Source organism: Ursus americanus, chromosome 14 (assembly GCF_024610735.1).
Source record: "Ursus americanus isolate L20-20 chromosome 14, mUrsAme1.1.p, whole genome shotgun sequence".
NCBI lineage: Eukaryota > Metazoa > Chordata > Mammalia > Carnivora > Ursidae > Ursus > Ursus americanus.
Genome location: NC_142140.1, coordinates 4,911,073 through 4,935,892, shown reverse-complemented (window position 1 = coordinate 4,935,892; position 24,820 = coordinate 4,911,073). Strand labels below are relative to the sequence as shown.

At 47.0% G+C, this 24,820-nt stretch overlaps 1 protein-coding gene across 3 annotated transcripts in view; it reads right to left on the bottom strand.

Moving 5' to 3' along the window:
* The window catches only part of FGD5 (FYVE, RhoGEF and PH domain containing 5), a 120,569-nt gene that overhangs the window by 29,923 nt on the left and 65,826 nt on the right, over positions 1–24,820 (bottom strand). For 2 of the 3 annotated variants that reach the window (XM_045812476.2, XM_045812479.2), the window contains exons 4-8: positions 22,592–22,650; positions 22,449–22,479; positions 2,534–2,694; positions 2,112–2,268; positions 1,405–1,492 (exon numbers count right to left, since the gene is read on the bottom strand). In XM_045812476.2, coding sequence (XP_045668432.2) covers positions 1,405–1,492; positions 2,112–2,268; positions 2,534–2,694; positions 22,449–22,479; positions 22,592–22,650 — 496 coding nt within the window. The remainder of the gene's footprint in view (positions 1–1,404; positions 1,493–2,111; positions 2,269–2,533; positions 2,695–22,448; positions 22,480–22,591; positions 22,651–24,820) is intronic. The other variant, XM_045812477.2, reaches the window with a different exon arrangement.

The following is a 24,820-nucleotide window of genomic DNA, read 5'->3' as shown; positions in this document are numbered from 1 at the left end:
CACACTGCCTACTGGGGGAACACATGTGACCATCAACACAGCGGAGTGTGATATATTAAACCTTTCACACATTTATACCCACAAGCTCTACATGGGCTGGCCGTCTCTAGCTACCTCTCCATGTCGCTCTTTCATTCTGGCAATACCGGCCTTCTTACAAGTGCTTGAACATGCCAAGCCTGTTACTACCCCCGGGCCTTTGCACTCGCTACCTCCTCTGCCTGATATTCTCCTCTTCCAGATCTTCATAGGGTTCCTGTCCTCACTTGGCTGAGATCTCTATGTAGTGTTACCTCCTCAGAGGTCCTTCCTGAGGGCTGTATCTAATTCGGAGCCCTTTGACCTCCATCCCCTTAACCTGCTTTATTTTCTTCAGAGTTCTTATCACTGACATATTTTTATTTACTTGTTAGTTTTTTAAAGTATACACTCCACAGTGTCACAGAGTTCTGGCTGTTTAATTTACTGCTCTATCTCTAGCATCTAGCACAGGGCGTGGTACACAGTAGATGCTCAATAAACATTTGTTGAATTAGATGAAGAAATCCTCTGTCCCTTGGCTCTAATATACTTTCCTTATGGCCCTGGTCACTACGTGGAATTACATGTATATCTTGACGTGTGGTGTCTGTCTCCCTTACTGGAACAGCCGTTCCCCAGGCCTGGGGTCTGTCCATTTGGAAGGCAGCTGGGTAAATGAGTCTGCAGCTCAGGACAGAGGTGTGGTGTTTCTGGCAGGTGGAGATAGGGGAGGGGATGACTTTCCCTGGGGAGAGTTTGTAAAGTGGGAAGGAAGGAAAGAGGACCTAGGACTGAGCCCCAAGAAACACTGACATTTATGACATTTATGGAAGAGTGGACGAAGGGAGGTTGTCAACACAGGTGGAGAAGGATAGTAGAGAGGTCTGAGGGAGGCAGGGAGAGAGAGTATATCACAGAAGCCTCAGGATGAGAGGGTTTCGAGAAGCAGGAAGTGGTCAGTGGCAAAGCCACAGAGATGGCCAGAGCAGGTTTGAGGTGGAAAATGTCCACTGATTTGACCTCAGGGCTTGGTGATAAGAACAGCTTTAGGGAAGTGAGACACCCACTGAGGAAGTGCAGAAGGGGGGAAGGTATGAGTTTCTGTGCTTTAGGATGGGAGAGGCTGAAGGTGGCCAGTGAAGTGAGGTTTCCAAGGTGGCAGCAGGGGGTCCAAAGCTCAGTTGGAGGGAAGGTGGTGGCAGAGTCTAGCATGTCTGGAGGAGCAGGTGCCAGGAACTGAGAGCAATCCTCCCCCTCCCCATTCCCGCCACGGCGGGAGGGGAGGTTGTCACCACACAGCTTGCCACCGTCACCGGCACCCCTCCTCAGGTGTCTTCCCTCCCCGCATCACCTCAGTGCACCCTGATCTCCTGTGGAGCCCACCTGTGAGGAGCACTTGGTACTGGAAGAGGCGCTGAACCACCCGCAGCAGCCGGTGCTTCACGTTCTGGCCACCTCCCTGCTGACTCTGCTGCTCCCAAGAGACAGGGAGGACAAAACTCCATCAGACACCCCTGTCTCAAGGCACCCCTCATACACTGTCCCATCCACACCTCATCCTGGCCACGCTTCTCCCCCACCTCTAAAACCAGGTTCCCCTTCTCCAGGAAGGCCTCCCAGATTAGCACCACCCTGCTGTGACAGTTCTTTCCTCCAGGCTCACAGTCAGGGCTACATTTAGTGACATGCATCGACTAATCCTTGTTTTGCATCTAATGTTAGTAAAAGAAAAAAAGAGCCCCCGTTTTTCTGTCTAGTAACTGGATACCCAGTTTGTTGGTCCATTTGTTGGTCACTTCAATGGCTAGGTCCCAGCTTGCTTTGTGCTTTTCTCCTGGGACAGGAGAATGTCACTAAAACCCCCACCATGGTGGGGGCTCATAGAGTTGTCATCAATCACCCATCGGGGAATGCTCTCCGTTCTAGGTCTACTCTCCTGCTGAGTCACCCTCTTCTCCCCTAGCCAGGTCTTCCCCTCTGACCCTCAGCCTCAGACCTACCACGAAGCCCCACTGATTTGCAATAAGCCATTCCATGCCCACCCCACCCCCGTTCCTTAGAGCAGGTTCTCAGAGGACCACGGGACCCACCTCGAACTCACGGACAGCAGCTGCCAGCCGGGGAGAATGCAGGCAGTTCTCACTGAGCAGACTCAGATACCTGTCGAACTGCAGGATGTGAGCGGCATGGTGGTCAAACTCCTGCTCCCGGGCCAGGAAGACGTCAGCCACCTTCTGCTGGCCCTCCCTGCAGCCGGGGAGGGGGATGGGACAGCAAGAACTCAGCCTTGTGACCAGCACCGTGTTCATTGGTGAGCGCTGGAGTCACATGACTGGGTGGCAACCCCTGCTTGACCCTCCCGTGCTTGTTTTACTTTGGGCAAATGACCTAACACCTGTGTCTTGGCTTCTGCATTGGTCAAATGGAGACACTATTTCACGTGCTGGGGCTTTAAGCGCCCCCACCCCCCAATGCAAAGGAAGTAGGGGGCAGGAGAACATGGACGGCTCACCAGTGCAACAGCCTCTCCCCCAGCTCCTCCAGGATCCCCTGGTGAAGGTCTCGGATGGCTGGGAGTTCGCTCAGGCCGCGCCTCAGCTCCTCCCTGGCCAACGTGTCCTTGCCCTCCTGGTCTATTTCATCCAAGGCCCTCATGACAGCTCCGTGGAAATCCTGAAACCCCAAAGGCCTGTTACCCACAGCTGACAGGACTGAATGCAAGTCCTCCCTGGCAGCTCCCCTGCGGCTTTAAAGCCCTGACCGACACACAGACAGCATAGGACCTTAGGCCAGCATTTCATACCCCAGCGTTCTCGCCTGTAAAACAGGGGCGATAACACACACCCGGTGATCACAGATAACTGATGGCCAGAAGGCACCCAAACACCTCCTGTTACAGCAGAGGGCGTTAAAGCATGTTCATTCCTGAACGTGGGTCATGCTCTTCTTCTGAAAAGTGGGGTCGTTCCCTCTCTGAAGAAATATAAAGTGCTCTACCATTATCCATCTTTGAAAAGGTTCATGCACTGTGTTGTTTTAAAGCAAAGTTTAAAGAAATCATAGGCAACCCCACCATGGTGTATTAAGCAGTCATTGAAAATGATGCAGATGGAGACTATGTATAAATATTCATGTCCTAGAGCTAGGAATCAAGAAGGGATACAAAGTTGTCTTTCTACCCTAACACAGTACTGTAAAACAGAAACAAAGGAAAACGCTAAAAGGAAATGGATCGAAATGTAAACAGTGGTTGCGTCAGGGGGCTAAGATTAGGAATGATTTTTTTCTTCTTTGTTTTCTAAAATTCTGTATTGTGATTACTTTAAAAAATTCAACTAAATTTAATGAACATTAAAATCGTAACAAATGCAAAATCTTTTTCTCACAACAACAAAAAATTGATCTTCAAATACACGTTGTGAGCCACATGTCTGTAGTTCTAAATATATGGGACATACTGGAACAACCTCAAACTGTGCAGTGGTGTGCATCAGGAAAAACCTCAGCATCAGAGGACATGTGGGCCAGCCCAAATGAAGGTCAAATCACCTTTATAATATTTAGGAAAGATGACTCTACTGCCTTGTTTGATTGCCTCCCTGATGGAGAACTCATTACTGACAAGATAGTTAATTCCACTGCTGAATGGTTTTCATTGTTAGAATGGTCTCTTTGAGATCTGAAAGGGGAAAATGCCTGAGAGGATGAGCAGCCCCTCCTCCAGGAAGTCTTCCTGCTGTTCTCCCCACAGTAAAGGAATGCAGGAGAAGGGGAGGGCTAGGGAAAAAAGGCAGGGAGGTAGGACAGGGCCAGAGAGAGGGACAAGGGGAGAGAGGAAGAAAAATGAGAAAGCAGAGAGAAAGAGAGAGGAAGAAAGACAGAGGAGAGAGAGGGAGGGAAGGAGGGACTGACGGAGAGAGCAGGACACAGAATGTGAGAGGCAGCACACTTTCCTGCACCCTGCCCCTCCAGTATCTGTAAAGAGGCTGCCTGTGTCGTCAGACAGAGGACAGCAGATGTGGGGGTTACAAAGGTCTCTGTTTCCTGAACACCTCATCCTGTCCGGAGCTGACCTCCTGCTGCTGCAACTTGCTCTGCAGGGAACTGGGGGGAAGGACAAGGAGAGGGCGGCTCACCCTGGCCTGTGGTCCCAAGGAGGGGGAAGAGCTGGTTCTTCCTGAGGCCAGCCCTCATTAGCCCGAGTCTGGTGCAATTTGAAGGTCTCAGGACACCTCTAGCCCCATCACTGAGGTCAGAAGCTTGGGGCTGAGTCTTGAACTAATGAACAGACTCTCTGGCTGAAGGCATGTGTGTCCTTAAGTGGAGGCCACAGGCTAGAGCTATAATTAGAAACTAAATCCCATTGTACCGTTGTCAGAGCCTTTCCTGAAAGCATGTTTCAGAGGGTGGAGAAAGTGTGAACTACAAGTGAGAGGCAACTAGGGGGAGGTGGTGTTTAATTCTTATTTCTGCCCACAGCTGGCTCTGGGACACTGGGGTTGTTCTGAACCTGCAGGAGGACCCTTCCACTCTTCCTTATGAGTCTCCATGTTTAGGACCCAGCCCCCAGCCTTGCAGGGTCTTCTTAGCCCCGGCATCCCAGAGAAAGAAAGAAAAAACATCCTGATGAGGACAGTAATCCCTCTTCTTCAGGCAGCTGGTTGACAGAGGCCTTTCAACACATTGTCATCGGCTCTGCACCAGGTTCAAGCTCAGATACACCAGAAGAGTAGTTGATGACTGTGGACAAGCTGTCACCTATCTGAGCCTCTGTTTCCTCATCTGTAAAATGGGGATAACCGTACCACTAAGTACAGCATGAGGCTGCTGAGAGGCTCATACAGATGTTTAAAACTGCTTTGTAAACTGTAAAGTGTTATCTCCATGGCAGTTGTAATTATATTTTAGTTATGATATCTTCAGAGCAGGATCACGTCTGTTTTGTTTCTTGCTATATTTCTAAAGTCCAACCGAGCATGTGACACAGAGGAGTTTTACAGTACTTGCTGACTACTGACTGACTGAAAGACCTTTATTTAACAGAAAAGGAGAGTGAGCCGTAGGGGAGCCAAGATCATAATTCAGTCACCCTGCCACCCAGACCACAACAAAGAGGGGAAGAGGGCAAGGGGGAGAAGGAAGGACGAGCAAAGGCATACTGCTGGCTGCATGTGCATCTCACCCCAGGGAACTGAAATATTAACTGCTCTGCAAGCTAGTTTCCCGTCTGTAATTAATTCTCACTAAACTGACTCAGTCCCAATGGGCAGGATGGCCATCATCAACATGACTCATTTAAAAAACTGGAGCATAATTGGACTCACCACAAACATGCGTTCTTAAAACTCATGCATTGGCTGGCAGCACCAAATGCCAGCCACACCATCCATCACTCCCTGAAAGGTTTCTGCTATCTCAATAGTTCAGGCCATCACTGCACCCGGGGTCTCTCAGACAGAGGAAGGAGGTAGGAGATACCTGGCCCTTATCCCCATATTCATTCAACAAATACTCAGAGTGCCTGCTCTGCACCAACCCCTGAGGAGAGTGAGAGCAGGAAATGCTATTCTGCCCTCAAGAGTTTGCAGTCTAGAGAAAAAGAGGAGTAAAATCACAATTTCAACACAGAGGGATAAGTGCTGTGATGGGGAAAAGCACAGGAGCCACAGCTGGCCATAAGGGAGACGTGGCTTACCTCTCAGAATGCATGACAGGAAGGCAGTACCTCCATTGGATAAGAGGGGAGTGTTTCAGGCAGAGGGGCAGCATGTGCAAAGGCCCTGAGGTGGAGGAGGAACTAAGTTGAGTCTGTCTTGGGTGCAGTGTGTGTGTGTGCACCTTGCAGGAAATGTACAGATTAGAATATGATGGCACTGGAGGATCAGACAGAAAACCCATCCCACAAGGCCGTGCAGGCTTTTAAAGGCACTTGGGTTTCATTCTGGGGTGACAGGGAATCTCTGGATCAAATATCTACCTTAGAAAATATACTTTGTTGGGAGAACAAACTGGAGGTGGGGAGAATGAGAGCAAGATCGGTGAGAAGGCTGTTCCAGTCATCCAGGAGAGAGGCCCAGACCCAGTGGTGGCCATGGGGATGGAGAGAGGGGATAGACTAGAGATACTAAGGAAGAAGAACTGAATGGTCCCAATGCCTGCAGGGTCCAGTCTAAACTCCTCTGGGCACCAGAGGCCTTCCTCACCTAGTCCACCTTCTCGCCATGCTCACTTCCCAGCTTTCTCTGTGGAGCTCTGTTCTGGCCTTAGAGCCTCTAGGCCCCAAGCCAAGGCCTAGAGAACACAAATGAGTCCTTGTCTACCTGGAGAGCTGTGTATGTGAGACCTTGGGCAAGTCACAACATCTCTATGGATCTCAATTTCCCCCTTTGCTAAATGAGGATACAAATACTTTCTTCATAGAGTTTGAGCACATTGTCTTCTGTTATTTTTTAGGATGACTCATTTTTGTGCCTTCCTTCTCCCCTGGACTGAGTTTTACTTATCTCTGTATCCCCAGCACCCAGCCAAGGAAACGTGAGCAAGGAAACACACGACAACAGCCAACATGTACTGAACACTTGCGTCATCTGAGCTCAACACTGTACAGTCACTTTGCCATCTAGTCCTCAGAATGACCCTCTCACTTTGGCATTATTATTATTTCCATTTTGCCAATAAAATAATCAGGCCCAGAGGGGTTAAGTAAATTGCCCAAAGCCACCAAGATGGCAAGATTCAAGCCAAAGTCAGCCTGACTCCAAAGTCCCAGCTCTTTCCATTGCCCCATGCCAATTCCACATTTACAGATGGGCCCAGACAGGGGAGTGACCTGCTCAGGTCAAGGAGGCAGACTAGAAACCGGTTCTCCAGAATGCTGGCCAGGGCTCCTACCTAACCTCAGAGACCCTGGGACAGCCTGGTGGAAAGGCCTAGTGTGAGGACCGCCTCTCTGCTTCTGGAGCATGGAAAGTTTGCTGGAGTTCATATGTTCTCGAACCCTGTCCTGGGCTTGTGGGTGGTGGAAGTGGAGACCTCACATGCAGGGGCCTGGTCCCTTAGTCCCTTTTTCTCTTTTCCAAACCCACTACTGAGTTTTCTGGGCAGCATAGCATCTCCATTCTCTGGGCTAAACAATTGGTGGGTAGCCAGAATGTCAAGCCACTGATGTTGCTGCCAAAAGTCAAGTGAATTCACGGGGTGGCAGGCCATGAGCTGTGCAGCAGACATGGCTTCACCTGGCCTGGTCAGTCACTGGAGGGTACTTTGGAACCCTGAAAACAATTCTGTGTGGGGGGACACAAAGACTTCTTCTTCTTCTTCTTCTTTTTTTTTTTTTTTTGAGAAAGGGTGAGAGAGGAAAGGGCTTAAGAGGCAGAGGGGGAGGGAGAGAGAGAATCTTAAGCAGGCTCCACGCCCAGCTCAGAGCCCAATGTGGAGCTCAATCTCACAACCCTGAGGTCATGACCTGAGCTGAAATCAAGAGACGGAGGCTTAAACGACTGAGCCACCTAGGCGCCCCTAGACTTAAGCTGTATACAAAAAGTATGAGCCATACAGAAAAAGAAATAAATTTGACTTCATGTTAGCAGATGAATATGGAAAAAGGGAATTTGGTTGTTCTATGTACTACTCCTATTCTTGTCACTTTTCTGTAAAATTGAATTTATTTTTAAATAGAAGTTTAGGGGCACCTGGGTGTACAGTCAGTTGAGGGACTAACTCTCAAGTCATCATCTCAGGGTCGTGAGATTGAGCCCTGTGCTGGGCTCCATGCTCCACACTCAGCATGGAGTCTGTTTAAGATTCTCACTCCTTCTCCCTCTGCCCCTCCCAATTGTGCTTGCTCTCTCTCTCTAAAATAAACAAATAAACCTTTAAAATAGATAGATATATAGAAGTTTAAAATCATTGAAAAAGTAAGAAGAAAAAGAATAAAATGCTTAGGAATAAATTTAACAAAAGCATACAACCTATACTCTGAAAACAACAAAACATCACTGAAAGAAATTAAAGAAGGGGCACCTGGGTGGCTCAGTCAGTTAAGTGTCTGACTCTAGATTTTGGCTCAGGTCATGATCTCGGGGTTGTGAGATCAAGCCCTGCATAGGCCTCCACACTGGGTGTGGAACCTGTTTAAGATTCTCTCTCCCTCTGCCCCTTCCCCCCTCTAAAAAAAAAGAAATTAAAGAAGACCTATGCAAATGGAAAGATGTCCCATATTCACAACTTAATATTATTAAGAGGGCAATATTCCCCAAAGTGATATAGAGATTCATCTCATCTCCTCCATCAAAATCCCAGTGGTGTTTTTTTTAGAGAAACTGACAAGCTGATTCTAAAATTCACATGGAAATGCAAGGGACCCAGAATAGCCAAAACGATCTTGAAAAAGAAGAACAAAGTTGGAAGACTCACACTTCCTGATTTTAAAACTTACTAGAGGACTACAGGAATCAAAACTGTATGGTATCAGGTGCCTCGGTATCTCAGTCGGTTAAGTGTCCAGCTCTTGGGTTCAGCTCAGGTCATTATCTCATGGGTCATAAGACTGAGTCCCATGCTCAGTGGGGAGTCTGCTTGAAGATTCTCTCTCTCTCCCCTCCCCCTGCTCACTCTCTCTCAAATAAATAAATAAATAAATAAATCTTAAAAAAAAAAAGGACTGTGTGGTATTGGCAGAAGACAGAGATAAAGATCAATGGAATGGAATAGAATTAAGAACCCAGAAATATGGGCACCTGGGTGGCTCAGTCATTAAGCGTCTGCCTTCAGCTCAGGGCGTGATCCCAGGGTCCTAGGATCGAGCCCCACATTGGGCTCCCTTCTCCACTGGGAGCCTGCTTCTTCCTCTCCCACTCTCCCTGCTTGTGTTCCCTCTCTCGCTGGCTGTCTCTCTCTCTCTGTCAAATAAATAAATAAAATCTTAAAAAAAAAAAAAACAGAAATAAATGTTCATGGTCAAGTGATTTTTAACAAGGGTGCCCAGAAAATTCAGTGGGGGAAAAAAACCCTTTTCAACAAATGGTGCTGAGATAGTTGGATATCCTTATTCAAAAGGATGACTTTGGACTCCTTCTTTATACCATACACAACAATTAACCCAGAATCAAACACATATAAGAGCTATAACTATAAAACTCTTTAAAGAAAATATAGGATAAATCTTTGTGACTTGGGACTAGAAAAGCTTTCTTAGATATGACACCAAAAGCACAAACAACAAAAGAAAACAAATTAGATTACATCAAAATTAAAAATTTTATGCTTCAAAGGACAATCTCGAGAGAGTGAAAAGACAACCCACAGACTGAGGAAATATTTGCAAATCACAGATCTGATAAGGAACTTGTATACAGAATTACAATGAAAAGATAACCCATTAAAAATGGGCAATGGATTTGAAGACATTTCTCCAGAAAAAATATACAAATGACCAAGAAGCACATGAAAAGATGCCTGACATCATTAGTCATTAGGGAAATGCAAAATCAAAACCACAATGAGATCCCACTTTGTACCCACCAGGATGGCTATAATAAAAAAGACAGATAATAACAAGTCCTGCAAGGAGATGGGAGAAATTGGAATGCTCACACACTACTGGTGGGAATCTAAAATGGTGCAGTCACTTTGGAAAACAGCTGGTGGTTCCTCAAAAGGTTAAAAAGACTTCATCAAGATAAAAAGCTTCTGCACAGCCAAGGAAACAGTCAAAAAAACTAAGAGGCAGCCCACGGAATGGGAGAATATATTTGGAAATGACACTACAGATAAAAGACTGGTATCCAAGATCTACAAAGAACTTCTCAAACTCAATACACGAGAAACAAATAATCAAATCAAAAAATGGGCAGAAGATATGAACAGACACTTTTCCAATGAAGACATACAAATGGCTAACAGACACATGAAAAAATGTTCAAAATCATTAGCCATCAGGGAAATTCAAATCAAAACCACACTGAGATACCACCTTATGCCAGTTAGAATGGCAAAAACAGACAAGGCAAGAAACAACAATTGTTGGAGAGGATGTGGAGAAAGGGGATCCCTCCTACATTGTTGGTGGGAATGCAAGTTGGTACAGCCACTCTGGAAAACAGTGTGGAGGTCCCTTAAAAAGTTAAAAATTGAGCTACCCTATGATCCAGCCATTGCACTACTGGGTGTTTACCCCAAAGATACAGACGTAGTGAAGAGAAGGGCCATATGCACCCCAATGTTCATAGCAGCATTGTCCACAATAGCTAAATAGTGGAAGGAGCCGAGATGCCCTTCAACAGATGACTGGATTAAGAAGTTGTGGTCCATATATACAATGGAATATTACTCAGCTATCAGAAAGAACGAATTCTCAACATTTGCTGCAACATGGACAGCACTGGAGGAGATAATGCTAAGTGAAATAAGTCAAGCAGAGAAAGACAAATATATGATTTCTCTCATCTATGGAACATAAGAACTAGGATGATCGGTAGGGGAAGAAAGGGATAAAGAAAGGGGGGTAATCAGAAGGGGGAATGAAGCATGAGAGACTATGGACTATGAGAAACAAACTGAGGGCCTCAGAGGGGAGGGGGTGGGGGAATGGGATAGACCGGTGATGGGTAGTAAGGAGGGCACGTATTGCATGGTGCACTGGGTGTTATACGCAACTAATGAATCATCAAACTTTACATCAGAAACCAGGGATGTACTGTATGGTGACTAACATAATATAATAAAAAATCATAAAAAAAAAAGTTACCTACTGTATGATTCAGCAATTGCACTCCTAGGTATATTCCAAAGAGAATGGAAAACATATGTTCATACAAGAATTTGTCCATGAATGATCACAGAAGCATTTTCAGAATAGTCCAGAAGTGGAAAGCACTCAAATGTCCATCAACTGATAAATGGATACACAAAACGTGGTCTATCCACACAATGGAATGTTAGCCATGGAAAGGGATGAAGTGCTGACACACACTGCAGTGTGGATGACTTTGAATACACTATACTGGGTGAAAGACACCAATGACAGAAGAGTACGCTTCATGTGAAATGTCAAGAACAGGAAAATCGACAGAGACAGAACTAGATAGCTGGGTGCCTAGGGCTGAGGCAGGGGGATGGGGAGTGACAGCTTAGGGGGTTGCAGTTTCTTTTTGGGGTGATGAGAATGTGCCAAAATTGATTGTCATGATGATTACACAACTCTGAACATAGTAAAAACCATTGCATTTTACCCTTTAAATGGCTGAATTGTATGGTACGAGATTTATATCTCAACAAAGCTGTTAAAAAAATCGAACAGGGGGGCGCCTGGGTGGCACAGTGGTTAAGCGTCTGCCTTCGGCTCAGGGTGTGATCCTGACGTTATGGGATCGAGCCGCACATCAGGCGCCTCCGCTATGAGCCTGCTTCTTCCTCTCCCACTCCGCCTGCTTGTGTTCCCTCTCTCGCTGGCTGTCTCTCTCTCTGTCAAATAAATAAATAAAATCTATAAAAAAAAATTTAACAGGGAAGCCACAGATTGGGAGAATATTCACAGTATGCATATCTGAAAATAGACTTGTGTCCAGAATATTTAAGGAATTCCTACAGATCAGTAAGAAAAAGACCGACAACCCAATTAAAAAATAAGCAAAAGACTTCAAATGAAGATTTCCAAATGGCTAATAACAGAAAGATACTCAATTTCCTCAACCATCAGGGAAATGCAAGCTGAACCCACAATGAGAAACCACCGTGTGATCACCAGAATGGCCACAAGTAAGAAGACCGACGATACCAATGCGCTGGCAGCATGAGGAATGTTATCCCCAGATGCTGGGGGTGGAAGTACGTATTACTTCAACCGCTCTGAAAACCTATGCAGCAGTTCCTAATAAAGCTGAACCTGTGCTTACTCTATGACCAACAATTCCAGTCTGGGTAGATACTGAGGAGAAGTAAGTGCTCATGTTCCCTAAAGATACGTATGAGAACACTCGTAGCAGCTTAATAATAGCCTGAGCTGGAAACAAGCTAAATGATCATTAACAGGCACACAAAAGAATACTGCTATGCATGAAAACTTGGATGAATCTCACATATTGTGTTGCGTTAAAGGAGCCAGACACAAAAGAATACATAATTCATGATTCCGTTCATATGAGGTCCAACAACAGGCTGAGCCAATCGAATGTGATGGAAAGCAAAATAGTGGTAACCTCTGGACGGTGACACGGACTGGGGAGGGGCACAGAGGCGTCTTCTGGGATGATGACAATGTTCCACCTGAGTGGTAGTTACAAGCACACGCACACACATGCACACGCACATTAAAAATTTAAGCCCTGCCGTTAAGATTTGTGTACTTAACTGTATGTAAGTTACAAAACATTTTTTAAAAAAGAAAGCAGGAGGCGTCTGGGTGGCTCAGCGGTTAAGCGTCTGCCTTCGGCTCAGGGCGTGATCCCGGCGTTCTGGGATCGAGCCCCACATCAGGCTCCTCCGCTGGGAGCCTGCTTCTTTCTCTCCCACTTCCCCTGCTTGTGTTCCCTCTCTCGCTGCCTGTCTCTCTCTCTGTCAAATAAATAAATAAAATCTTTAAAAAACAAAAATAAAAAAAATAATAAAAAAGAAAGCAGCTCTCTGAGGTCCCTGCGTGAGGGAAGGCAAGCACTGCTTCCCCCACTGCTTCGTGTCTCCTCCAAGCCCTTCATTTAAAGTCAGACTCCTGGGCCTGGAATTCATGGTCTAGCCTACCTCCACACCTGACTGCTCACTCTGTATACCAGGGCTTCTCCAGGATGAGCATGCATCATCTGTGGGACTTACTCAAGCCTAGATCGCTGGGCCCGCCTACAGAGCTTCCATTTGGGAGGCTGGGGATGGGGCTGGATAATTTTCATTTCTCCCATGTTCCGAGGTAATGCTGCTGCTGCGGGCCCTGGAACCACACTTTGAGCACCTGCTTTACAGGAATCCTCTTTTCAGCCTCTGTGCCTGTGTTCTGTGCTTCTGGGATCTAATCCATATCTTGTTCATCTTTTAAAGCTGCTTCAAATGCCACCTCCATCATGAAGCCCTCCTGGGTTACTTTAGCAATCAGTCTAGGGGTCTTTCAAGTATCCTACACCCTCCAGAACTCTGGGGTCACAGCCTGAAGGGAACCACCTTGATCTCAGAAAGTCTCTGAAGTTTCATATTTTAGCTTAAGAATTAAGGCATATTTTGCCTTACTCTCTAAAATATATCTATGTGTGATTTAATTTACTTAAAAATAATGGGGCACCTAGGTGGCTCAGTTGGTTAAGCGGCTGCCTATGGTTCAGATCATGATCCCAGGGTCCTGGGATTGAGCCCCGACTCGGGCTCTCTGCTCAGCGGGGAGCCTGCTTCTCCCTCTGCCTGCTGCTCCCCCTCCTTGTGCTCTCTGTCAAATAATAAATAAAATCTTAAAAATATATATATAATATATTAATATATATATTATATATTATATATATATATAATATATATATATATTATATATATATCTAAAGCAAAGCAGAAGCTCTTAGAAAATGTGTGTCCTGTTGGACACCTACTACATACCTCCGGCAGGATTATGTGTATCCCAGACTGAAAAGCAATGACTGCAACATTTTGCATTGTTACGCTATGTACTTACTCCATGTGTTTCTGTTACCTTCTCTCCAATTACGCAGAGAGCAGACTCTGTCTCATTCACTTAAGTTTTACCCTTAGATTGTCCCAGCTTTGTTCATAACTATGCTGAATGAATGTTTTTAAACCATATATTTTTAAAGCTTCTGGGTATCTGTGCACAGCCAGGGTTGGGGACCAGTGTTCTGCTTGTCTTGAAGGGGCAGGGAATCACAAAGAACTCATGCTGAAGGGACCTTATGGGGTCATCTGTGGGTCTCAAATGTTACTGCCATCAGCATCACCTGGAGGGTTCATTAAAACACAGATGGCCAGGCCCTACCCCAGAGTTTCTGATTTCACAGTTGTGGGGTGGGGCCCAAGAATATGCATTTCTTACAAGTTCCCAGGTAATGCTGGTGCCACTGGTTTGGGGACCACACTGAGAGAACTACTCATTTAGTTGATTATTTCTCACACTGTGCTCCATGGAGCCCCACGGTTAAGGGAGGTAGAGGCAGAGCCCAAACTTTGACCTCCACCCACCTTTGAACCAAAGCATCTCTGCTTTCAGCTAGTCTTCATATTGGGGTTCCAGGTAAAATTCCATTTGAAGACAAGCTTCTATGGCTAAAAATGTCTGAGTCCCACTGGCCATCTCAGGGTGAGGGATTAAAAGCAGAAGAGACTTTCCAGGGGTACACAGCAAATTTTTTTTCCCTGAACTGAATGAGAACGCAGGGAAGAGCCACAAACCTGGGGTAGGAACCCCTCTCCTGAGAACTCCCCAATATAGCTACTACAGTCATACTTCCCAATATGGAGAGCTCACCTCCTCCCTGGCAGTTCAAGTAGAAAGAAAGCACATTTTCTCACACCGAACTGAAATCTGTCTCTCCCCGGGTCCACAAAGATCAATGATCTCACTCTGCCCTGGAAGAGCCAGCAAAGACTTAGAAACAGAGCCCTCTCCACTCAATTAAAGCTTACTTCTTAATGTTGTCTGCGGACAGGGGCTCAAAGATAAAAGTAAGAGACTGATACAAAATCTTCCTAGCTTCATACAACGTCCCCAGCATGAGGCTACCTAGGAGTTTGGTCTGGGTTAACCTCCTGGTTGCCCAGCATCATCCCCTCCCAAAAACCCACCAGACCAACCTTACTCAAAACTCCTTCACTGCATCTGCCCTGCTCAAGTCCTCAAGGCTCCCAAATTCCTCCACCTCCCTTTTAAAAGGCCTTGGGGCATGGTATTCAGGCTCTCCCTGAAGACCAGCTCTCCAGCTACTTCTGGTACACCCACACCCCCAAGCCCTCCACTCTATTCACCTGTTCCTGCCGCTCCTATCCATCAGAAGGCCTGTTCCTACTTTCTGTCCATCAATGCCATCTCAATGTCCTCTCTTCCAGGAAGCCTTCCCTGACTTCATTTCTCCTGCTCACACTGATTTTCCCCTCCTAAGGCTCCTTACACCCAAACAGACTGTTCTACTTCAATTTATTTCCTCCCCTTCGCAGGGCTCTGGAGTCAGATGTCCCTGTCCCTACTTCCTACTGGCTGTGTGACCTTGGGCAAGTCACTCATCTCTCCGAGACTCAGTTTTGGACTCATTCAATGGTCTGAGAAATATTTACTGAGCACAGAGTGTGTGTAATTAAATGACATAACGTATGTAAATTGTCAACCACACAACAGGTCAGCAGATGCTCACTGCCACCCCTCCTCTACAGCATCAGGTACACTGGACACCAGCTATAACGAGAAGCCAGAGCTGTCTGGGGGAGGAAAGATGGCACTGGGATGGGGGGCAAACTGATAGCACCCAATTCAGATAAATTCATAAATTCGACACTGAGTCCCTCTAGTTCCCGCACTTGCCCCAGTCTGTCAGTGCTAAGGCCACAATTCAATCACACGTGCATGCAGTGGTAAGGAAGGGCTGTCCTGTTCCTCTGAGCGGTCTGAGAAATCTGGCTCTGTCCTGAGCACTCCTGATGCCCTTTCAGGTGGCTACCACCACTGAGCAAGGTGGGTGAGGGAGGTGCTATCTGTGGGACAGATTCAGGGAGGATCTGCGAAGCTGCTCGTCTGCCTTTCTGCGCTGCATTCTCCTAATAACTCCTCCCTTAGTCCCTCTGACCCTTTCACAAAAACCTACCAGGGGGGCACCTGGGTGGCTGGTTGGTTAAGGGTCCGACTTCAGCTCAGGTCATGATCTCAGGGTCCTGGGATCAAGCCCCGGGGCCTGGGATTGAACCCTGCCTCGTTGTTGTTATCATCATCCTTGTGGTTGTTGTTGGGCTCCCTGCTCAGTGGGGAGCCTGCCTGCCCCTCTCCCTCTGTCCCTCCTCCCATTCTTGCATGCTTTTCTCTCTCCTTCTCAAATAAATTAAAAACAAAACAAAAACCAAAAACCTGCCAGGCCCCAGGCACCTGAGGGCCCTCTCCCCACCCCACACAGTCCCTGGGGGAAATCCAGGCCACTCCAGGGGCTTCAGTTAATATCGCCACACTAATCACTTCTGGTGCACATCCTGTGCCCAGCTCATCACTGGGACGTCCTTCCCCCACCCCTCACACCTCACAAGACCCACACTAAACTCCTCATCACCCCTGTGCCTAGCCTGACCCCCTCCAGCCCTTGCTGCTCTGGTGAGTCACCAAGCCAGAAATCTGAGGTCAGTCTGGACCGTTCCCTGCCTCTCCTGCACCCCACATCCAGCCGATCACCAAGCACATGGTCCTCCACTCTGCCTGCAGCACTCCAGTCCAGTGTCACCTCCTGCTGGAATCACCCAATGGCCTCCCCACAGACCTTCAGCGGATCAAACCCATTCCTCAACACGCCTCATGGGGCTCTGCCCGCTCTGCCCCTCACCTCTCACTACTCCGTCACTCACGCACATGCTCCAGCTATGCGGCATTTCTTGAAGCTCCCAAACGCACCAATCTCTACCTAGACTCCAGACCTCTGCACATGCTGATCCCCTTGCCAAGCACAAGCCTTCTTCACCTGGCCAACTGCTCCCCATCCTTCAGGTCTCCGCTTAGACACACTGCCTTTGGGAATCCTTCTCCAACCCCCAGAAGCCTGGGGCGGGGGCCTCCTCGGAAGCTCTCAGGCTCAGTATGCCCCTATCATTGTACTAATATTGTCCCTTTTGTGCCTCTCTCCTTCCTAGACTGTCGGTTCCTGAAGGACAAGGACCCAGCACCCAGCACATAAGAGGTGCTCAGGAAATAGTTCTGACCGAAGAAGTGGTAAGACTGCTGGAAGTTTGACCTGCCATCACTCATTCATCAGATATTTACTGAGCCCTGATGGTGTACCAGGCCTCACAAGACACTGGAATGGGACCAGTCAAGTTCTTTGTCCTCAAAGAGCTCTGAGTTTAGTGAGGGAGATAAGACGGTAAATCAGCCTCTGAGAACAGCCCCAAAATAAATGAAGCAAAGTGGACAGAATGGAAGAGAGATAGACACCTCAGTAATCAAGACTCCACTCCCAGGAAGGGACAGAGGGGTGAGACAGAAAAACAGCAAGGGTGTAGAAGCCTCAAACAGCACCGTCGATCAGCCTGACCTAAGTGACATCTATAGGACACCCACCAGCTAGAGCAGAAAACACAAAGCACACATGGAACATTCTCCAGGATATACTATAAGCCAGGCCATAAAACAAATCTCAATAAATTTAAAACCACACAAGTACATTCTCCAACCACGACAGAATTAAAAATCAGCAGCAGGCGGAAATTTGGGAAATTCACAAATAGTTGGAAATGGAACAACATAATTTTAAATAACTCATGGGTCAAAGAAGAAATCACAAGGGGAATTAGAAAGTATTTGGAGCTGAACAAAAATGAAAATACAACATAAGTAAATAAATACATAAATTAGATGATTTTAGATATGAAAGTTCCTGTGAAGAAAATAAAATGGAGTATGAGATGGTGCAGACGAGGAGGCACAGCTGTGGTTCCTTACCCTCCGCCAGCATCCACTCTAGCATCCACACGCTTGCCATGGCCTCACTATGGGGGAGAGCAGATCCCTGTCCCTTGTCTTTGGGCCAGGCCTTGACACTTGCTCTGGCCAGTGGGATGTGGGGCAGAAGTGATGATGTGCCAGTCATGAGACTGAATCTCAGCAGCCCTCTGGTGTTTCTGCTTGCTCCCTGCCATCACCATGGGGAGAGCCTTCCCTGATTGCCTGCTGTCCCGTCAACCTGGGTCCCAGAATGAACACATAAGAACTACCGAGTTGAACCCAGCTTCGACCCGTTGACTCCCAGTTGACCCAGACTGTATCTTCCCCAAACGGCTCTTAACAATATCTCCTATCTCATATGGTCATTATGCAATGTAAGCTTGATATTTCTCCCACTGATGCTGGAAACTATATCCCCTCCCCTTGAACTTGGGTAGACCTTTGTGACTGTCTCCACTAATAGAATATGGTGAAAGTGGTGCTACGTGACTTAAGGCTGGATCATACAAATGCCACGCACTTCCTCCCAGTTCTCTCTCGGGACACTGACTCTTGGAAAGCAGCCACCATGCTGTGAGGAAGCCCAAACCTGCCCATGCAGAGGGACCACATGGAGAGGCCAGGAGTAAGTGCTCTGGCCAACAGCCCAAATGAGGTCTCAGACAATAGCCAGCAATAACCACCAGCCATGAATGATGACACTTAGGGTGATTCTAACCTTTGGTCATCAGGTTGCCCTTAGTCTTGAAGTCCTGCCCAGACACTGGGGATCAGAGACACACTCTCCCTACCTTGCCCTGTCCAAACTCCTGGCCCAAAGAATTTACAAGCATAATAACATGGTTGTTCTATGCCACTAAATTTTGGGCACCACTGCTTTGAGCTGACACCAGAATGAGAAGGAGGAACTGGCTATGAGAAGATCGGGAGTAGGACATTCCAGTGGCAAGAAAAGCATGTGCAAAGCCATGCAATGGAAATGCATTTGCATTATGTTAAGAAGAGCGGGAAGGCCCAGAGTGGCTGAAGAGAACAACGAAAGTGGTAGTAGGCAGTGCCAGAGAGGTAGACGGCGATCAGATCATGTTGGGCCTCTTAGGGGAGGGAGCTTCTCTTGGCAAAACAGATGGTGATAACTTCCAGGGTTACCTCTCCCAGTCGGCAGACTGGCTTCTGAAAAGGCCTTCAATGCCTTAGCCCAAAGGAGGAACCCATGCTAGGAATTTTCAACTTTTGCTAGGAAGGGATTTTTTTTTTTTTTTTTTTTAGATGAGAAAACAGAGCATTGAAGATGTCCACAGGATATAACTATTCAAGATCTATAACGAATCACTACATATAAGAAAAAGCCTGGCATTTTAGGTACTTGGTTTTTGGACCAATCATTTGACCCCCAATTCCACTTCCAACCTGCCTTTTCAAACTTATCCTTGTTATAACCATGTGTGACGGTGCACCGTTCTCCAGACATATCATGTACCTTCAGGCCTGTGAGCATTTCCATGCTGACCACCTGCCTTATGTGCCCTCCTCCATCAGGCTCCTTCAAAATCCACCTTAGGGGCACCTCTTCTGTCAATCTTCTTAGATACCCACAAGGGGAATCTCCCTTCCCCATGCTCCCGCAGATTTTGCACAAAACTATAATTGTGCAAATTATACTTACCATGGAGTAGCATAACTGACTGTTTACATATCTATTTCTCTTCCCTACTCCAGGCTTTTACCACCACAAATAAGAGACACCTATTCAAGGGCAGATTCTGGGCCTTATTTATCTTTGGGGGCACTCGAAGGCCCATTTCAGTGCCACAGGCACTGTAAAAATCCTGTGATGTCTCCTCCAAAAGGAATAAGCCAGGTGGATAGATGGTTGGATGGTTGGATGGATGGATGGATGGATGGATGGATGGATGGATGGACGGATGGACGGATGGGTGGATGGGTGGGTGGATGGGAGGATGGGTGGATGAGTGGGTGGGTGGATGGGTGGAAGGATGGGTAGACCTCTGAATAGTGGATGAATTGAGAGGGGGTATAAATGGGAGCACAGATGTGCCATAAGGGGGCACAGATAGATTAAAGGACAGATGAGTGATTGAGAAGCTGACTACATGAGTGGGTGAGAATTTGATTATACAGATAGATGGGCAGGGGGATGAATTTATGACTGGGTTCCTGGAAGGATGGAAGGGAGTCTTTAAACCAGAAGTCAGCAAACCTTTTCTGTAAAGGGCCACACAATAAATATTTAAGGCTTTGCGGACTGCATACAGTCCCAGTTATATATTCTTTACCTCTTTTTTTTTTCAAATTATATATTTGACAAGGTCTATATCAAGAATATATGGAAAACTCTTACATCTATTTTTCTCAAGTACAGTTGATGCATCTTCTTTACCTTTTTTCACAAACACTTAAAACATATAGGGGTGCCTGGATGGCTTAATTGGTTAAGTGGCTAACCTCAGCTCAGGTCATGATCTCGGGGTCCTGGGAAGGAGCCCCATGAGTCAGGCTCCATGCTCAGCAGGGAGTCTGCTTCTCCCTCTCCCTCTGCCCCTCCCCTACTCAACCCCCTCCCCAAATAAATAAATAAGTCTTTAAAAAAATAAGTAAAATAAATAAAACATATAAAATCCACTCTTAGTTAATAGGCTATGTATGCAAAACAGGATCTTGACCATTAGGATTCAATTTTGGATGACCAGAACTTTTAGTCATCACTGAGTTAGCTCTGCCTACCAGTTCACAAGTATAGGGTTGAATCCCAAACATAGAAGGCCAGAGGCCACCCTATTCCCCCCTCAAAACAGCATAATGGAACTAGGGACCTTTCTAACTGGGGAGGTTCACAATGCATGGTCAGCCCTTCCCATCACTGGGCAGCCTTGGGATTTCAATAGCAACAAATCTATAAAGAGGAATTCTGAGAGATAACCTGCCAATCTTAGCACTCAGAGATGGATCCAGACTGGGAGTGGTGGAGAACGTCACGGAGTTTATGGGTCTCCTTTAGACTCATGTCCCTGGCCAGGACTTGGAGTCACACTGGGGCTTTTCTGCCTCTTCTGTCCCCATACACACTGATGTCATAAATGTAGCTCTGGACCACAATTTCCCAAAACTAACTTATGAGTTGTGACTTTTATGGGCTCTTTTTTTTTCCTCCTCAGGATATTATTATGGATTACCAGCGGTTTCAGCATCTTTCCAACTGGCAGGAAGCAGTGCAAACACAGATGGAAGTTTCCCAGTTAAAACCCTCTTAACAAAGTCATAAAACAAAAAGCCCAGCCTCTCTGTCGTGCTGCCAGCTCAGAGGCAAGTGAGAGAGCAGAAAAAAACAGAAGAGTGACTCTTTCTGCCCTTCCTAAAGAGACCTTTTAGGTGTAAGAGGGTGGTACATTTCATACCTGAGGGCTTTTGGGTTTAATAATGAACACAAAGCTCTCATCCTAAAGGGAAAAAATGAGGGGCTGGGCACACAGACCAGAGTAGTGCTCTGTCCTGCTTCTGGGGACCTGGGTGTCCCTGCTCACATAGCAGTGTGACACTAGGGTGATGTCACTGACAGGGGACCTCAGCTGCATTCAGCAGGAGGCCTGGCTTGGTGCTGGGTGCTCTGCTGCATCCAGAGGGGCCCTTGCCACAAAGAACTCCAAAGGCAGTTGGAAGACACAGGATTAACATATGACAATGCACTGGGAGAACAGGGTGTTCACCCTGGCTCAGTCACTCTCTCTGGGCCTCTGTATCACCACAGACAAAATGTCCAGGGTGGACATTCCCAGCTCTCATGTTCTTGGATAGATGTGGTGAACGATGCAAAACAGTGTGGAATCAGATGCTAAACTACCAGGGGACTGGAAATGGCTTAGAGACCTCAAGGAGCAGGTGCCCTTGATGTTCCTTCACTTCCCACATCTCTGCTGTACCCTCTTCCCTCATCCCCCCTTATGACTCATCTCAAAAGTCACCTCCTCAGGGAAGTCTGCCTAGATTCCCCCAGGTTGTCAGTCCTTCCCCCCGTGCTCCAGATGATTTCTCATTTACTAATCTGTCTCCTTCGCTGGCCAGAGAGCTCCTGGGAAAGGGCCTGTCTGATCTGACTTTCTATTTCCCAGCTCTCATCACACATCAAGTGTTCAAAAAATGTTTGTTGAACTGAACTGAACTGCAAAGGAAGACCTTCCAGGCAGTTTTGTGGGTTGGAAAGGGTGGCAGCTCCTGATACCCAGGCGGTCTCCAAGTCTGGCCTCCTGTCCTCTGAAAGTCCAGAGGATTTCCTCTCTACTAGCTCGGGTGTTATTGCCCCAGTGCTGGGATGACTGAGAAAGCTTCTCCTTACCCCAGCTGCTCTGTCATTGTGCTAACATATCTTCTTCTCCATACGGACCTAAACATACATATACATGTATACACCCCCCACACATGCATGCACCCACACACGTATACTCACACACACACCTAACCTCGCACACACAGCAATGACCCAGAACTACACCTGTCCTCCTTCTGCCTTCTTCAACAAGAGGGCTGAGGAAACTGCAAACATCCTTCCAGAGCCTTAGCATATCCCCCCATACACCCGGTCCAGGCAGAGCGATATACCCATGGAAAGCACAGTGCTATTCACTCCCTGAAGCACATGAATCAGGAGACAGACGTCCACAAAAACGCTTGGTGGACATCTGTCTGCTGCCAAGCCTCTGTTCATCGAAATCACCTCTGTCTCCTCACTGCTTTTCTGCCTCTTGTATCACAGCCTTGTAAAGGGGCAATTAGTTTTAGACAATGGAAATGATTAACTCACCAGATGTAAGTGCTGGAGCATCTCCACGTATCTACAGAGGGAAAGAGGGTTGAGTTTGCGTTAATTCCCATCCTGCTTAAGCCAGGGAGGGGTGATGTTCTGTTAACAGGCTCAAGGCCACAGGCAGCTGCTTGGGGACTCACGCTTTCTCCGAAGACAGCAGTTCCTGTGCGATGACATGGGCTCTAGACTGTCCTTCCATCTGCAAGAGGGAACAGAGTGATCAGGCGGGACAGCCCCAAATCAGAGACCCCACCTCCACAAGCATGGAGTTTACAGACGGAACTGCAAACTGCTGGAGGCAAAGTCCATGTACTTTTCAGCCCACTCCCTGGTGCTCACTACCTGTTGAGATCTTCAACCTCAATGCACCTTGGTTTCCTTATCTGTAAATGTGGACACTGAAAGCATCTAACTCAGAAGGTTGTTGAGCTAATGCTCAGAACACTGCCAAACACACAGTAAGTGCTCACTAGGTGGCCGCTCTCATGACTGTGTGATCTTGGCATCCACCCACAGGCTTAGCAACCTTGAACCACGTGCAGTTCTCTGCATACAGAGAGGGCTCTTACTTCTTGCTTTTGCATGTGCTGTCCCCTTGGTGTCCTTTTCCCCTTTTCTGCCTGGCTAATTCCTAGTTATCCTTTAAGACTTAGCCATGGTATCCATCACCTCTTCCAAGGAGCCTTTTTTGATCACCTGCCTGAACCAGCTGGATTAGGTATCCTTTCTGGGGCATCCTCCTCTAAGGATACCAAGTATGTCTCTCCTGGAGGGCAGGAACCATAAATTTCACCCCTGCACGACCAGTGCCTTGCTTTTGTTGACTGAAAGAATGAATGAGTGAATAAAAGAATGAATAAATGTTCATTCCACCTGGGAAGTACTAACTGTCCTGGCTGACCTCAGGAGGTGAGCCCTTTAACCCATTGAGGCCCAACTTCTGCACCTGTAAGATTTGGGAATAACTGAGATTATGTCTATAAACAGGAAGGATGGGCGGGGGCTGAGGCAGATGCCTGGGCCTTCTGCCACAAGCAGGCCCCTCCTCTGTGGCCCTGAACCTGCCAGATATCAGACACAGCTGCTGGCTGGGATCCAGAAGAGCAAAGACACTATGGGGCAGCCTGACAGAACAGACGGCAGACGCCAGGAATGTGTAGGCAAGACTGGGGGTGGGGTGGCCCCCAGTGGAGCAGAGGGCACTTGGATGGGACACCTGGCTTCTGATTCCAGCTCTACCAGTACCTCCTGGTACAACTTGCAAAAGTCACTTTCTAAGGCTGGGCCTCAGTGTCCCCATGTGTGAATAAAGTGACCTCTAAATTCTGTTCTATGCAGAACTTATATGTGACTAAATTCGAGGAGCCACTGGTCAAGTGAATGATCTACTCTAATGACCAGAAACTCACTACCTGTTGAGAGAGAGCAACTACACAGTGTTTTGCTTAAGAGCACAGACTCTGGAACTAGGTAGTATGGGCTTAATTCCTGTTTCTGCCTTTTACTAGTTGAATTAGCCTTTCTATACTTCAGTTTTCCTATCTGTAAAATGGGCACAACAGAATAAGGGTACTTAACACCTGCATATTGTGCAAACTAAATGAGTGTATTACAGAGAGGTATCTCTCTATCTCTTGTCTATGTGTCTATTTAGATATCTCTCACACGGAATAGTGTCTAGTGCACAGTAAGCCATACAGAAGTAATGGCGATCATTATCTTTGTGGTTTTCGTTATTGAGGTAGGAACCAGGGACTGAACCAAATGCTCAGGGATGGAATAAGAAAAAAATAATTTACAGGGTCAAGTAGGGGACAGGTCTCAACTGCAAAATGAAGGCTGAGCCACTCCTCTGAGAGTAGCAGTTGAGGCAGTGGAAAGAAAGCAAAGAGATTCTGGGACAAAGCATATCCAAGTTCAAATTCTGGCTCCTTCGTTGTGTAATTGTATGGCGGCTGGCAAACTGTTTCCTTTGAGCTTCAGTTGTTTCATCCAAAATATGGTGGAGAACAATCAGCCCAATTTCGTGCACTGGTCTTTTTCTTTTTTAAAGATTTTACTTATTTATTTGAGAGAAAGAGATATAGCACGAATGGGGGTGAGGGGAAAGGGAGAAAGCAGGCTCCTTGCTGAGCAGGGAGCCCATGCAGGGCTTGATTCCAGGATCCCGGGACCATGACCTGAGCTGAGGGCAGACGTCCAACTGACTGAGTCACCCAGGTGCCCCTCATGCACTGGTCTTTCTGATGATACATTCCTGACTCAAGGCCTTTATACTTGCTGCTCCCTCTGCATGTAACGCTCCTTCCCAGATCTAATTCTTACTTTCTGACTTTTTCAGATCAAACGTCACATCCTCAGTGTGGCCA